The sequence below is a fragment of the Nipponia nippon genome, unplaced genomic scaffold, assembly GCF_047370975.1.
Source record: "Nipponia nippon isolate SJK-2023a ecotype South Korea unplaced genomic scaffold, ASM4737097v1 scaffold_3, whole genome shotgun sequence".
In the NCBI taxonomy this organism is placed as follows: domain Eukaryota; kingdom Metazoa; phylum Chordata; class Aves; order Pelecaniformes; family Threskiornithidae; genus Nipponia; species Nipponia nippon.
Genome location: NW_028262347.1, coordinates 26,470,671 through 26,486,144, shown reverse-complemented (window position 1 = coordinate 26,486,144; position 15,474 = coordinate 26,470,671). Strand labels below are relative to the sequence as shown.

General features: G+C 39.1%; 1 protein-coding gene across 3 annotated transcripts in view; it reads left to right on the top strand.

The window, feature by feature from the left end:
• The window catches only part of KCND2 (potassium voltage-gated channel subfamily D member 2), a 286,206-nt gene that overhangs the window by 263,368 nt on the left and 7,364 nt on the right, over positions 1-15,474 (top strand). For all 3 annotated transcript variants that reach the window (XM_087767319.1, XM_087767317.1, XM_009464133.2), the window contains 3 exons: positions 2,751-2,913; positions 11,825-11,923; positions 13,509-13,604. In XM_087767319.1, coding sequence (XP_087623445.1) covers positions 2,751-2,913; positions 11,825-11,923; positions 13,509-13,604 — 358 coding nt within the window. The remainder of the gene's footprint in view (positions 1-2,750; positions 2,914-11,824; positions 11,924-13,508; positions 13,605-15,474) is intronic.

The window sequence follows — 15,474 nt, the reverse complement described above, 5'->3', positions numbered from 1 at the left end:
TAATTATATAAGAGTTATTAATGATGTGAAAGATATTATTAGCACTAAACAATCGACAAACAACATTACATTTGGAAAATGTCACCGTACTACAACTTATTCGAGCTGAAATAGAAAAATAATCAAAAGCAAGTTATTTTAAAATAAGCAGTATATCCATCTACCTGTCATTTTGCCCAGAAGGTGAGAAAAACATTGCAAAATACCTTCATGTATCAAACAAACGTGATTTTTTTATTTTGCTCCGTAACACTGAAATACTGTGAAAAGGCACCTTCTTATGTCAGTAGGTAGGTTCACACATAAATACTGAAATGTTAGCGGGGGATCAGCTAATAGTTCCTGTCACCACTCCTAAAGCATCAGTCTGCACTTGATTCACATAATTACAGTGTCACATTATCAACAGGATGAACTATATCCCTAAGCAACTTCAAACCAAATTAATTAGAGCCAGAAATGCTTTCTGTCCACAGCAGCCATCGGTGAAAATGTGAACTTCCAAAGGTTCAGCAATTTAGCACATCAAGCAACAGGCATCTAAATATAGGTTTAGGAATCTAATTTAAGAGATCTGTCCAGTAGTACTGGGCATGTGTAAATTTTGCATTTCAAGATCTGGTTGTGTCAGGTGTGTGTGAATATATATTACCTTTTAAATAGCTTTCTGTTGATACACTTTGATTCAATTTAAGAAAATACTTGGATCATATCTAAAAGGATGAAGTAAAACAGTAACAAATACAGTAAACCAGCAATGATGATCAGTGATTTGATCCTAGGACTTCTCCCCTAAGCTCGCCACCCTGGCCCATGCCCACCACTCACCTCACCACTCTGCCTGAAAAAAAAATGGGGTTACTTAGGTGTCAGGGATCCCATTTGTCAAAGGGACGTTGAAAGGTCATTTATCCACTTCCCCGCCCAAAGGAAAGAACAGCTGGGCATGCATCAATCCTGACAGCTGATAGCCAGCTCTGGCTTTAGGAAGATAAGCACTAAAAATGTTTATGTTATGAGGAGCAAATGTTGACGTGAAGGAAAGCATGACTCTCTTTCTAGTATTTTTCCAGTTTTATACATCTTGTAATTAAGAGCAGCTATATTAAAAATTTATAAGATGGATTCTGTTACATTATGTCTTTTTATCCAATCCTGCATGTCACAAAATCAGAAACTAATAGCATTCAAATTCTGAGCAGGTGGAGGGGTTTATTGGTAGAAATATTAATGTATTTTTTCCTGTGAATATTTTACACTGGGCATGCTTTGTAAAGCAACTAAGCATTTATTTTACACAACATAATCTTTGTCAGTAGTCTAAGACTTGATCATCTATATTATATCTGCCTGGATGACAATTTATTTGAATGTTTACGTCAAAAACCTTCCTCTTATCTTACAAAAGCAAACCATTCATCTTCACCTACAAGGTGATACATAATCTCCTTTTGACATACACTGCGCTCTCATTGCTAAAAGGTGTCCTCTAACCCCATATAGATTCTCCACCATCTGATATCCTCATCCGTTTATTTCCACCTTCTCATGATTAGGTGCACAATTTGGACCATGTGACTTGAAGACTTCCCTCCATCTTCTCTATTATTTTTCCAGTTCCTGCTGAACAGACAGGTTTTGTTTTCCAGAGAGCATTTTCCAAACACTGCCCCTCCTGCAGTTTTATTTTTTACCTTTTCTTGTGTTAACAGTTTATAAATTCTTTGCAATAGGGAATGTGCTCTCTCTCTGCTCACAAGCATACTAAACCCACATGCTACAATCAATGTTTAATAATAACTTAAAATCTAGTAAAGTTAAAAACAGAATGGTACTAGAAGGTAATTTATCTCTTTATTAAAATCTGTAGTATGTAGTTACATACTTGTCTATAGAATATGTCAGTCTAGAGAGTGCAAAGAGCTGATATCTCTTAATAAGCTGTCACTGGAGTGCCTCTACATACTTCAGCAGCACTATGTTCTTACTTGCTGGACGAAACAATATGCAGCATCATAAAGAAAGGTGGTAGCCCTAGTAATTCTGAGCACTGCCAGGATTCGCAGTTAGAATTTGTTTGGTTGGTTGCTTGCTTGTGGCTTGAGTTTTTCATGTTTGCTTTTGGCTAGACCACAGAAGGGACCTCTGGAGGTCAGCTAGTCCAGCCCTCCACTCCAAGGCACCCTGTCAACAACAGTAGCCATATTTTTGTCTACACAAATGTTGAAAATCTCCAAAGATAGAAAGTTCACGATCTCCTGGGCAACCTGTTCCAAAAATGCACTATCCTCCTCAATGAAAGTACTATATCAACTTAGTGAGGCAACAGATTATTCAGCTTGGCATCTGACTTACCAAGTGGTCTCCCTAGGATCTTGCCAATGGAAAGTGATGAGTTCTTCCCACAAGTAAACAGGGTAAGGACCTTATTTTGACACTGATTTTTTTTCCTTAGCAAGTCACTCTCTTTCCATTGCAATAAAGGCAGCCTGGGAAGACTAGAGCAGGGCAAACATAGACGCCCACAGTCCAATGCACAGGATACCCTACATTAGCTTGAAATTAAAAATATGTGTGCACAACACTGAGCAAGCTGCGTATGTATGCATATGTGTATAAAGTATTATTTATATGCAGTGATTATTATTTGCAAGAGAAGTAAAATCTATTGTGCAATTAATTAATCTTAAAATTCAATACTTTTAGAAGAGATTTTGTCTTTACTAAATGTTTTGTTTTCTTTAACCCAGGTATGGTGACATGGTGCCGAAGACAATAGCTGGCAAGATTTTTGGTTCCATATGCTCCCTGAGTGGGGTCTTAGTCATCGCTCTGCCAGTTCCTGTAATTGTCTCCAACTTCAGCCGTATCTACCACCAGAATCAACGAGCAGATAAGCGAAGGGCACAAAAGGTGAGCTCCTAATTTTTGCCCCTTTTGTTGCTGAGCAATAGATAAAATACGGCTTTTTATATGCTGTGCATTCTCAAAGTGGTTTCTTAGCAAGAGAACTGCTGTAGGTATGTGCTATATGCCTAGCCCGTGTCCCAGATGCAAATACTGTGTTATTTTTAGTGGGGGGAAAAAAAAAAAGGTTCATTTACCTTTTCTGTCAAATTTTACAGATCTATTATTGTGGTAAATCATCCTACTTGTTAGATGAGATCTAGTATTTTCAGGCAATAGCTGCAGTCTCACCCACTGAAGATTTTTCTGTGCTTTTCAGGCAGACTTTCTTTCCACCAGAGTCTTCTGAGGAGAAAAACAACCAACCAAACAAACAAAAAAAACTAATAATGATTTCTAATGTCTATCCTAACAGCCTGCTTCACTAATCCATGTGTTTAATTCTCAGGTTCAGTCTCTGGGGACTTTGATTATTGGGGAACTTGTCTCCTCAGCTCTAGTTTGCTTAAAAAGCTTCAGAAAAAGAACTTAATCAGGAAGAGCCAAAAGTAAAAGTCTGTCTTTCAAGCTTCCTTGAAGTCTCTCACTAAAATACTAACCAGCTCTACACCAAGACAGTTTCCATCCCTGACCCATATGGGCAAGGTCAGCAGCCAGGAAGAACTATTTACCAGGAGAGATGAAGCCAAGCCTGGGCAGTCACTTTCATTTCCACATCACAGCCAAACTGCTAGTCCAAATCCACTTTGCCCAGCTCTATAATGCTAAGCACTTCAGATAGCCTCCATTGGCACCTGAAGCCCTGATAAGGGAGCCGAGAGGCATTACCTTCTGCTCCTCTGCTGGTGGCAGTCGGAAGGCTCTGGATGCCACGCAGACCTTGCCAAGGCCGCATTGTCACCACTTGGGCTGTTTGTGGTCCCATGGCCTCTCTTCAGAAGTTCTGAGTCTCCAGTGGTCCATGGAGAGCAGGATCGCTGCCCACAGAGGCGTGCAGGCAGGCTGTGGATGGCGATTGTGTACATAAACCAGGGAACACAGGCTACCACAGGCTGCATCTGCCTCATATAGACAACAGCACCAGATTTAGAGATACAAAATGTTTGTGTATTTCTTTCTGGCCTTTGACCGGAAAGGTCACCATTTTCACTGATGTCTTCATGGAAATGAAGTAAATGTACACAGTGATACCATTCCCAGAATATTTAAAAATCAGGAGAAACAGAGATACATGGCCAAGAAAGCCAGTCATAGGCCCAGGCTAAGACATTGTACCATTTAATGGGACATTTTGGAAGAACGCTGTCAGATAAGGAAAATGGCCATGAAAGAAACCAAGTGTATCACAGAACAGTCACACCTTTCTAGAAACCTGATTTCAAACATATACTGCTTCAGTGATCCAAATATTACACCTTACCTATCTACTAATTCCACCCACCCTTTTGCATGCTGTTTTCTCCCATGTACTAGTTCCAGCTGTGCACTCCCCACTCCCACAGCTGGAACATGCTGAGAACACGTCACTTCTACACTACATTGTTTTTGTCAAGAAATTTTCCACTTCTGTTTGCGTAATCACAGCAGACAAAGAAAGAACAGTATGTATCAGCCAGAACACGGTGCTTCGTTACTGTGCCTCCAAGCATTGCACCAGTCATGGATAACAGATATGCTTGATCCCAGCAATCAATGTGCCTGTTCTGAGTTTTCATAATAACTGCAGACACAACCAGCCTTACTTCAGATAGAAACTGTCTCCTACTGCATGTCAGGAAACAGAATTTTCTATGGCTGCTTTACACTTGCCAGTGAAAAAGAGACGGACACTAGAAAATACCTTGCAAAAATTAGATTGGCAGACTGGCTGATATTCCCCATAATCTCTTCCTGAATAGAAACCGCTTGAGTTAATAACTGTCTTTTTCTCCTTGCAAAACAGTGAGCTCCTTGTATGTTTCAAACAGGAATATGAAGTGATGAATGGCAATCCTGCCAAGTGTCTTTTCCTCTGCCCCCCAGAGCAATGCCAGCAGTAAGGATGAGAGATTTTCTCTGACCGTGTTTATGCCCTTCTTGATTTGGAGAAAATGGCTTTGAGGTCTGATTAACTTAGCACTGGATGAGTATTTCACTGATATCTCCTATTGCAAAGCTAATCTCTGTCAATCTGAAATGACTGAGATATTGAATGGAATATTGCTCTTACGGACTGAAAAAAATCAACAAAAAGCAATTCTTGGGTACTGTGTAGTCCATATTTAGCAATGTTTAGCTATGAAGTATAACCTTTCATTTCACAGGGGGGTGAATATTCTATACGAATATTCAAGCAAAAAGGTCACATTACTGAAGTTTGAAATTCCTTCTTCATTCAATACAATAGAAGATTTCCACAGTTTTCTAAAATAAATGTTTCCCTAGGCACCAATGTTATTTCTATTCTCTAAGGCTGAAGAACATAAGCTTGAAAGAAGGTGCTGTTTCATGTGTTTCATGGAGCACAGCATGAACTGCTGCAGGCGATGGTACCTCCTGCTGGCTACAACAGCTTCCATCTGATTGAGAGAGTTGGACATCTGAATTGTGCAACTTACTTTATCAATATCTCATACAGAAGTTTAATCAAGGTAGTCTTCAGAAATGGCAAAACATTTGGGCTGCAAGGAAACTTAAGAGAAAATTCTCTGTTGAAGAGCTGAAATCTAGTCCCAGGACCATTGGCAATTTTCAGCAGAATAATTTTGTCACTTCTGTTAGGTTTGTTCAAGAGCTGTGCACCATCAGTACATGCATTTACTGAGTTCTGCACAGTCATTCAAGATTAGACAATTCCATTTGTTTCTTTTTGGCAAAAAGATACTGCACATTAATTCTCAGGAGAAGATGGAAGAGAGAGATTTATTTATATACTATATCATTTTGAATGCATTTTAAAGGAAGCTCCTGCTTCCAACCATGGAAATACATTGTTGTAAGAGAAACCTCAATGTAACAAAAAAAAAAAAAAAACGAGAGAGAGATGAAAATAAAACACAAAGAAAAATCATCTGTGCTTATGAGAACACATTCTTCTATCCTATCTAACACCTTCTATAAGGTCCAAGGAACTGACCTATCCTGAAAATAAATAAATAAATAATCCAAAATGGATATTGGAATTCAGGGCAGAACTACTTATGCCCTGTAGTCTTACTATGCCTTTTCCGCAAGCAGATTTATCACAGCTGAGACAGTTTTGAAGAATCTTATTTGTGGAGCTTTTCTCAGCTAGAGACAACGTCAAGAGGCCAAGTTGTTTTGGCTGCCCATCAGCGCCTTCAGGTGGCAAGGCTAATGACAGATGTGTTGTGATTGGCCCATGAATAAAGGAAAGGAAAGGAAAAAGGAAAGGAAAAAGAAAGGTTTAGGTAAGCTTGGATACAATTTCCTGTTCTGTGTTTGATAGGTATCAAGGGTTAAGATATGGCTAGACCCTTACAGTGTCAGATTCACTGGAATGACTGCCAGCACAGGGAAGGGAAAGGAGGAGGCAAAGCTACCCTCTTGGGACAGGTGTCTGCTCCATCTCGACGTACTGCAGCAGCTCTTGTGATGACAATGTCCTCCTTACCCTGAATGAAGTATTCCTTGCTAGATGCCTTCCCTGTTTTCCATACATCTATTTTTCTGCATCTTTTGAAGGCAAGAGCCTTGTATCTTCTTAGCCAGCAAGTCCTAAGTGCGGGTCCATCTGCACATTATTGTTCATTACCTATAAGGACCATTAATTTTAGGTGCCCAAGCACTTTCTCCCTAGAGTGATTTTGCATGGTGCCTCAACAGAACACCCAAACAACTATCATCAGCTGCAAAACCTGACTTAATACATAAAATTCAACTTGAATCTTTCATGTGATCATGGTCTTCTACCTTCCCATAGCAAAATATATCCTGAAGATTGGCTTGGCATTATTATTTATTGATCGTACATGATGTATTTGTCAAGTTATGAATAATTAGTTACTAGATATATACGAATAGCTCCAGGATAAATTGCAACAACAACTGCTTAACAGCACCTGGCAGTCTAGATCTGAGCATTTGCAGTAGGGAACCCTGATAGCCATTATGACTTATTTAAATGAGATAGGCTATTAATCTCAGTGGGGTTGCAGAGACATAACTAATAGAATAACTTACCCAAGATTTTTTTAATTTAGCACAAAAGCATGTAAAATTTGTGTTTACTGAACAATAATTTGAATAGATTGTGAAAGCAAGGCACAACTCAACAAACATATGAACCTTATTTGATTCCATATCCATTAATGTACAAAGTAAACAGCATTTTCTTCTCTACTGCATGCTGACATCCTATAAATTATTGTCAGCTAATCTGAAGTCAATTATTTGCAATTACTGAAAGTTAGAAAATCAGAGCATGAAATGTGGGCTTGATTTTTCACTTGAAAACAAACATACAGGATGGATTTATGAAAGGCCAAACAAAAAATGATATAAGCAACTATGTGACTGATATTTGGACAATTATTTTGGCTATTGCTGTAGGAGCTGCAGTGTTGTGGTTTAACTCCAGTAGGCAGCTAAGTACCACCCAGCTGCTCACTCACTCCCCAGTGAGATGCGGGGGGAGAATCAGAAGGGTAAAAGTGCAAAAATTCGTGGGTGGGGATAAAGACAGTTTAATAATTTTTTAAAAGCAGGGGGAAAAAAACAAGGGGCGGGGGAACAAACCCAAAAAAAAAGTGATGCAAAAGAAAACAATTGCTCACCACCGACTTACTGATGCCCAGCCTGTCTCAGAACAAGGGCAGCCCCTGCCAACATCCACCCCCATCCAGTTTTATTGCTGAGCATGATGTCATATGGTATGGGATATCCCTCTGGTTAGCTGGGGTCAGCTGTCCCAGCTGTGTCCCCTCCCAACTTCTTGTGCACCCCCAGCCTACTTGGTGGGACAGCCTGAGGAGCAGAAAAGGCCTTGACTCTGTGTAAGCACTGCTCAGCAGTAACTAAAACATCCCCATGTTATCAACACTGTTTTCATCACAAATCCAAAACATAGCCTCATACCAGCTACTATGAAGAAATCTAACTCTATCCCGACCAAAACCACTACACACAGAATGACTGTGAAGGAATTCTTATATTTTAATTGTACAAGATCATTAAAAAATAATAACCATAAGGTAAGTAATTATTAATTTTTGAGTTTTGATGGCAAGATAGTTATGTAGTCTGGAGAGCAGCAGAAGAGAGAGACAAGAGGAGCTATCTAAGTACTAAATTACCTAGGCTACCTAGGCTTCTTGCATAGCAAATTGAAGAGAGGCTCCTGCCAAAAATGATTCCTAGTATCCCTGCCCTAAAGTGTTCCTGATAAAATCTCTCTCTTAACACAGCTGAACAGCTGAGGGCATGTTGAGTGTTAAAAGCTGGATGTTGTAAATACCCCATAGTGATACTTTTAGCACTCTTTAAAACCTTGTGTAAATTGATGTTTGTATTTCTAAAACTGACAGAGCTAGCTGTTGTTGAATAAGAGTGAATTCCCTTTGTAAGGTTTCTATAAATGCAGCCATAGACAAGGATCCACCTCTAAGTTGTAAAATTTGAAGCTAGGAAAAAAAAGCAATGCATTCAAAAGAGAAGTTCAGTGCAAATACAAAGGATGTGATAAGAATTAGAGCTGATCATCAATTTCTTTAGGAAGTTTCAGATGAGATGATTATGGTGGAATTTCATCAGAGTAAGTAAAAGAACTGTATTTCAGCTATGTTGGTTTTATCCTAGACAGCATAAGAATTACCAGAATCAAAGTTTCATATTCAACAGCTAACAGGGAAAACCTCATAGCAAAGACGACAATCTACTGCAGAAGAACTTAATCCTTTCTTTTCTAGACATTCCATGAAAGGGGAGAGTTAGGAGGGGCTTTGCAGTGGTTGAAAGGGGCAGTTATCACTCCCTTTCTGTTGTATATGGCAGAAAATGCAGTTCTTCTGTAATCATAATTTTCCTGATGTTATTACATCATTTTGGTATGCTTCATGGGAATCCAATCCCCAGCACACAGCCCTTAAAATCCTGTGGCTGACATGAGCTTTACATGATTCCTTGATAGGAAATATGAGGAGTCACTAGACTACTCAGGTTAAAGGCTCTGATATAAATCAGGCAGAAGCACTGAAAAGAAATCTTAACACTTTAACAGATTTGTAAACACCTCCAGTTTCAGGAGTATTTTCTGTAAGCTGAAGTATAAGCAAGGAAGCCACAATATCTGGTTCCTGTCTTGGTAATAGATTTATTGTCTTCTCTTTGTTAAATGACGTAAATTCAGGCCATCTGAATGAGTCTCAGCTAGAAAGATGTAAGCTATTACAGTCCACCGCATAAAAGCTTTCTAAGACACAATAAATTCATATTTACAAAGCAATTTGAAATCTTCACATGGAAAGTACAACCGTCGTATTATATGTGTTGCAGCACATTGATATATTAAGATAGCCTGATGAACCGTTATATTTTTTATATTTCTTTATTAAATGGTGCTGCACAATAATTATTACTTCAATCACTGAAAGAGAAAATGAATATGCATGCTAAAAGGAAAAGCATAACTAATGTATGTAAAGTGTTAGTTCATTAAATCTAATGAATCTTCCTGTATAAAGAGCACACTGAAAAGTACCATAGCTAAAAAATTTGTGACTGAAATAATTTATTTATGGGACTCCATGTTGTACCCTGGAAAGGCATCTCTAAAGCATCTCAAGCTCCTAAGGCTAAACAGTAGTGCTAAGAGAGACCTTTAATATATTTATGAACATAACCCAGTGCACATGTCCCAACCCATGAGTATTCTGCGGTGCAGGTAAAGCTCTTCCCCCAGCCTTCAGCCTGTCATGCTGGTGTTGCGTCTGCAGAGCTCCACCTTGAAAATAACCTATTTTCTGCCTGTCCAAGGGGATCTTTAATTGCCATTCCTGAGGACTCAGCCCTAACAACATCATTGGCCCTGGATATGCCACCAAGGAGCCTGTGTGAGCCCAGCGGGTCGGAGCTGTTAACCATTTCCCCCACTGGTCGGCTCCTGGGGACCCCAGGCCAGCCCCACACGTTTCCCTCTCGGGTGGCTCACTACAGCATGCCTGGCTGCCCAGGGCTGGTCAGCCGTGGTGCTCAGTGAAAGAGCCCTGACTGGACATTTACACCCAATTCAGTCTCTGGGAACCCACCCAGGGTGAGGGAGTGTGGGGCTGCAGGTGTCCTTTCAGTGCTAACAGGAGGAAGGGGAAGGTAGGAATTCACCTGTGCAGAAGCACTGTGCAGGTGACCCAGGCACTTCACTCCTTACCACTAGAATAAGGTGCGTTAACTGCATAGCTGGAAAGGCTGTGGACACCAAGGAAGGTGACAAACCAATGTGTTATTCTAAAATGGTCAATATATCACAAAATCAGGCAGTAGCCTCTCATGAGCTTTTTGACTTAGTAATGCACACATGCACAGCATTATCTTATTTTCTTTCAGAACAATTAACAGATAATAAATACATGACTTATAACATAAGCCAGATTCTAGCCATGTTTGCTGTTAGCTGTCGTGAATTTCTTGGCTCGCTGTTGAGAAGATCTGTGAGTTTGAGCCTGTGAGTCCGAAGTGTGGTGTTGAGTCATTCCTCATAGTCAGTTAATTATTAATCATGCCAGAGAGATCTGGCGGCTGCAGTGACCGAGCTGCTTCCCTCTATAAGTGTTCAGGGATTTTCAATCATTTCATGCTGACAATTTATGCCACAGAAATTGTGTGTGTGTGTGTGTGTGTGAATGCTCCCTCTATTTTCTGAAAATATCAACTGAGTAATTATCAGATATGAAAAATCCCTATTAATATATCAAAGTCAGTTTTTCACGTTCTTCACTGTTTCTCTTTCTGTGCTTCAGCAGCCATTCAACTCCAGATGCTGCTCAGCATTTGGCTTTCAGAATCAGAAACCAATGCATGAAGATAAACCCAGATGCTCTCTTACACATGTAACCAGCCACAAAAATTATGGAACCAGGATGCCATCCTAGAAACCCCATAAAAGATTCTGTTTTCCATATTATTGGTTGAAGGAGTCTTTTGTTCACACTTTCCCCTAATGTTGGCTTTTAACTGTTGTACAGAAGTCAGTGGATGCAAAGTGTCCTTCGCTCATGAGCCACCTTCTACTCTGGAATGAAAGTCACCTTCATAAGCAATGAAGCGAACCTGAGAAAATTCAAATCTCTCCCAGCAATTTGATGTCTGCAGTCTCTAAAAAATCAGGTTATGGACAGATTATGACCAATAATGACAAGTATTAAGTCTGATTATACCAATAGACACGAAGAGGTAAAAGGGTTTTTAAAAGGCCTGGCAAGCATTCAGGAACTTAGCTGGGAGACAGCATAAAAAAACACTGTCACATTCCGCTACTCTAAAACCCCAGAAGGCTCTGAGCAACCAGCACATGGCGGTTGCAATATTAGGTTTTTCTAAACCATTTCTTCCCCTTTAAAGAGATTTTCACCACAGGAGCAGCTGAGATGGATGCCCATGTTCCTGATCCACGAGGCATAAGGAGCAGCACAGTTGCAGCAATGCAAAAAAAAAGGAGGCACTTACACGCTGATCTGTCTAATCGCTTCTCCAAAATCATTGTTCTTATTAGCTTATGCATGTAAACAAATAAAAACTTCTGTCATTTGCATTTTAAATAGGAAGGCACTTATGATTTGCTCCACCTGGAGGACAGATGCAATGCAGTCTTTCCGTGGTTATGATATTGGTATTCATAAGCAGCTGATTCCAATTAGCAGTTTCAGATAAACAGAATAATGGATATGAGTATAAGTGACACTCTTCCTTTTTTCTATTTACACAGAAAGCTAGACTTGCTCGAATTCGTGCAGCAAAGAGTGGGAGTGCTAATGCCTACATGCAGAGCAAACGAAATGGCTTACTGAGTAACCAGCTGCAGCAGGTAATGTTTTTATATCCTCCACCTCCAGAGAAACAGCTTAATGACAGCCCAGCAGTGGCTTATTCTATTTATCAACAGGGAAAGTCAACTTGGGTCTTTAGGCAATGTTATCTTTAGAAGTAGATTAAGGAAGGATAAATTGGACAATTACCATTGTTAAAGGAAGCTTTTGAGAGTCAATGATGGGGTATTAAAAGATGAGGAAAATCGACAGATAGAAATGCTGGATTCAAATGTAACCCACATTTTTAGAGTTAGATCCCATAGAAGGCGTCATTAATAAAGTACAGTGTTTGCCTCTTAGGAGGTAGGTTGGATTTATCTCATTTAGCTTTAGACAAGTAGAACATGGGTGACAAAACCAGGCTTCATCGTCAGTGAGGGAAAGAGGTAGCTCCGGGCTACCATTTGCACAGAGGGGTGTTGCAGAGTGAAAAGCATTCCCTGGAAGCGCCTACTTTGTTCTAAGGAGAATCTTGGTGATTACCTCAAACGCATCGAAATCTAATGCTCCCTGAAGCAAATTCCCCCCTTACCCCTGCTGAGGAAGTCAGGACCAGCCACGGGAGCCATGGGCAGCGGCTGGGACCGGGATCCACAGCGACCTGCGCTGCTGGAGACAGCCCCTTGGCTGCTTGGAGCTGTAGCCAGCTGAGAAAGACTGAAGACACAGTGTTTTTTAATCCCTGCCATCTTCAGGCATTTAGGCAGTTCTCTGAGGGATACAGGAAGGCTTTCATTCTTCTATGCCCTTTCTATTCAATACATGTTAAAAAGCCGAATGCTTTAACCTATAGCCAGAAGAGGAGGAAGGGGCTGTCTGTCTGTCCGGTCTAGCACAAAAGACAAGCAGTCAGAGCCCTCGCTTCCTCTCCTGCTTGAAAGAACTCAAATATTTGAACTAAAAAGACACCAAGTAACTTAATTGCCATGCAGATTTCAAATATCCCAAAGTTGAATTGTAATCTTTCCTATTATCCCACTTCCTCCTCTATTTAGTTTTCTGCTTTCTAGTGAATAATTGTGAAAGCAATTGATAAACAGTGGATGCTTTCTACTTAATTCTTCATTCTGTGTCAGTAACATCTGCTGTATGCTTTTCAAACTCAGCAGATTGGGATCGCTGTCATGAATTTTTGTGTGAGCAGCAATACCAGAAATTCCTTAGTGCTATGAAATGATCCCAGGAGGACAACTATGTTTAATTTCCTTCAAATGAGGCACATTCCCAGGAAAAAAAAATATTTTACTGTCACTTAAATTTATAATAATTTTAAGTATGCATTGATTCAACATTCAAAGCTTACATGTTGATTGCACTTGTAAATTGTACTATTCCATCTATGCATAAAAGGCTTAAGATGGAAACATTTAAAAGGAGGTGCAAAGGAAGGAAAGAAATGTTTTAATTAAAAAACAAACAAGCAAAAGAGAACTCAGGTCCAGAATGATTTGGGTTATACCCTGTAGACGAAGCATTGCAGTTATGCTACCGTGTACAATCCAGATTAGTTCTGATCAAATATTTGGATAAGAGCCCTCTTGTTCACAAATGAGAATAATACAGAGTTCTATGTATTAACAGTCCTCTAGTGAAGAAGAACAGGCCTTTGTTAGCAAATCTGGCTCTTCCTTTGAAACGCAGCACCACCACCTGCTTCACTGCCTGGAAAAAACTACGGTAAGAAAAGAGAACTGTGTTTTCCTGTGAATTCCAACACCAGCATAGTTTTGAATGTTTTCGGTATTTCTTCTAATTAATAAGCCTTTATATGAAAGCAGTTAACTGGGAAGAAAAGCCATTTTATCTTATTTTAAGGTGTTATACCCACTGCACGTAAATAACAGAGAGATCCTGGGGGAGAGCCTCATCTAGAGTGAAAGATATTGTCATCAGTGAGTTGATGTCAGTATAGCCAAGCTGTATATGTGACCTTCGGTGTGGTTTTCATGCACTCCATAATGTTATCATTTGCACTTTTCTGCAGTACAGTTCATAAAACACAATTTGTAATCCTTACACATTCAATACTCAGTACAGTCAAAGCAAGTTTTTGCCTGAGCAAATGTTGGGCTTTTGTACAGGGAGAGCTGCTGAGTGTTTCCTCCGACGTGAACGCAGTTCTCACTGAAATGACTCTAAAAGAGGATCCCCAAGCATCCTATTGTGAAACTTCAAGCGCTTAATCCAGATGCAGATGCAAAGCTTCAAAGTCTTTTGGCTTCAGTTTAGACACTGAGATCCCTGTAGAAATCACTGATGTAATTCATAACAGCCCAAATATACGTATCTAGATTTGAAACTCCCTATAAATCCAAAGGACTACTTATTACGTGCTCTCTATATTTTTCCCTGGTCAATACCTGAATAATTATACAGCCATAAAGGATAGTAAACTGCACCAGAGTTACGATTCAGTAATGACTAAGAAGTGCCATGTTTACTAATAGTATATTTCTGGACAGATAACACCACAGCAATAACCTTAATCATCCCTAAATTTACATTGTTTCCTCTTTTATCATTTCCTAAAGAAACTAAGAACATAAATATTACTTATATTGAACTTAATCTTTGTAGATTTGGGAATTTAACATATGGGACACTAAAATTACATCTTTGTATTTTTATATTTTTGTGAGGGTTATATTGTCATGTAGAATTTACCTTATATTGTAGATAAGTTGGTCAACATCCATTAAACTACCATTTACGAATTTATATCTAGTTTCACAAGTTCCAGATGCATGTAAAAAATTATATGATTTCTCTTTAATTTTTGTATACATCGAGGAACTTTATGCTATATTGTCTTATCTTTGTAGTCTAGTTTTAGATTTTCATTAAAAGACCCAGTAATGCTTCTGCTATATTTGATGGAGATCAATGTGAAAGACTTTCTGCTCTTTCTCAAAAAAAAAAAAAAAAAGAGATTAAAAAGTTTTCCCGCAACAGACATTGCTAAATTAAAATATGATGCATGTATATGTATAATTTAATGTTCTCCTTTCAACAGCATTTCTTTGTAAATAGAATGGCCCTGTTGTTACATCACTTAGTAATATGTCATCCCACAGGTGCTTATTTCTTCCCTATTCTTACTTTTGAAGTATTCATTTTTATATAATGTGGTGTAGGACAAAATGTCTTGCTTCCTATTCAGAGTATCATGTGTTTTCTTTGCCAAGATTCAGGCTGGCATTTTTGGAACATTTGGAACATTTTTGAGACATTTTGTACTAGAACCTGATAATAGCGATCTCCCTTAAAAATTGTTCCACGGCTGAACATTAGAAACATATTTAAAACCCTAGTAGTAGCCACAGGTCTTGTCAAACTCTCATAGAAATCATGGAAAAAAAATTCTATTCATATGGTGGAAGCTGGATTCGGCTCCCGAAGTTTCACATTTTTTCTAATCATAATGGTCAATTATGTAAGCTTATTCTTTTTTTCTTTTTTTAAACAAAGAATAAGTCTATAAAGCAAGCATTGTCTTGTTTCCTAAATTTGCATAGAATCTACTTTCTTTTTTCCTTGTTTGTTGGGT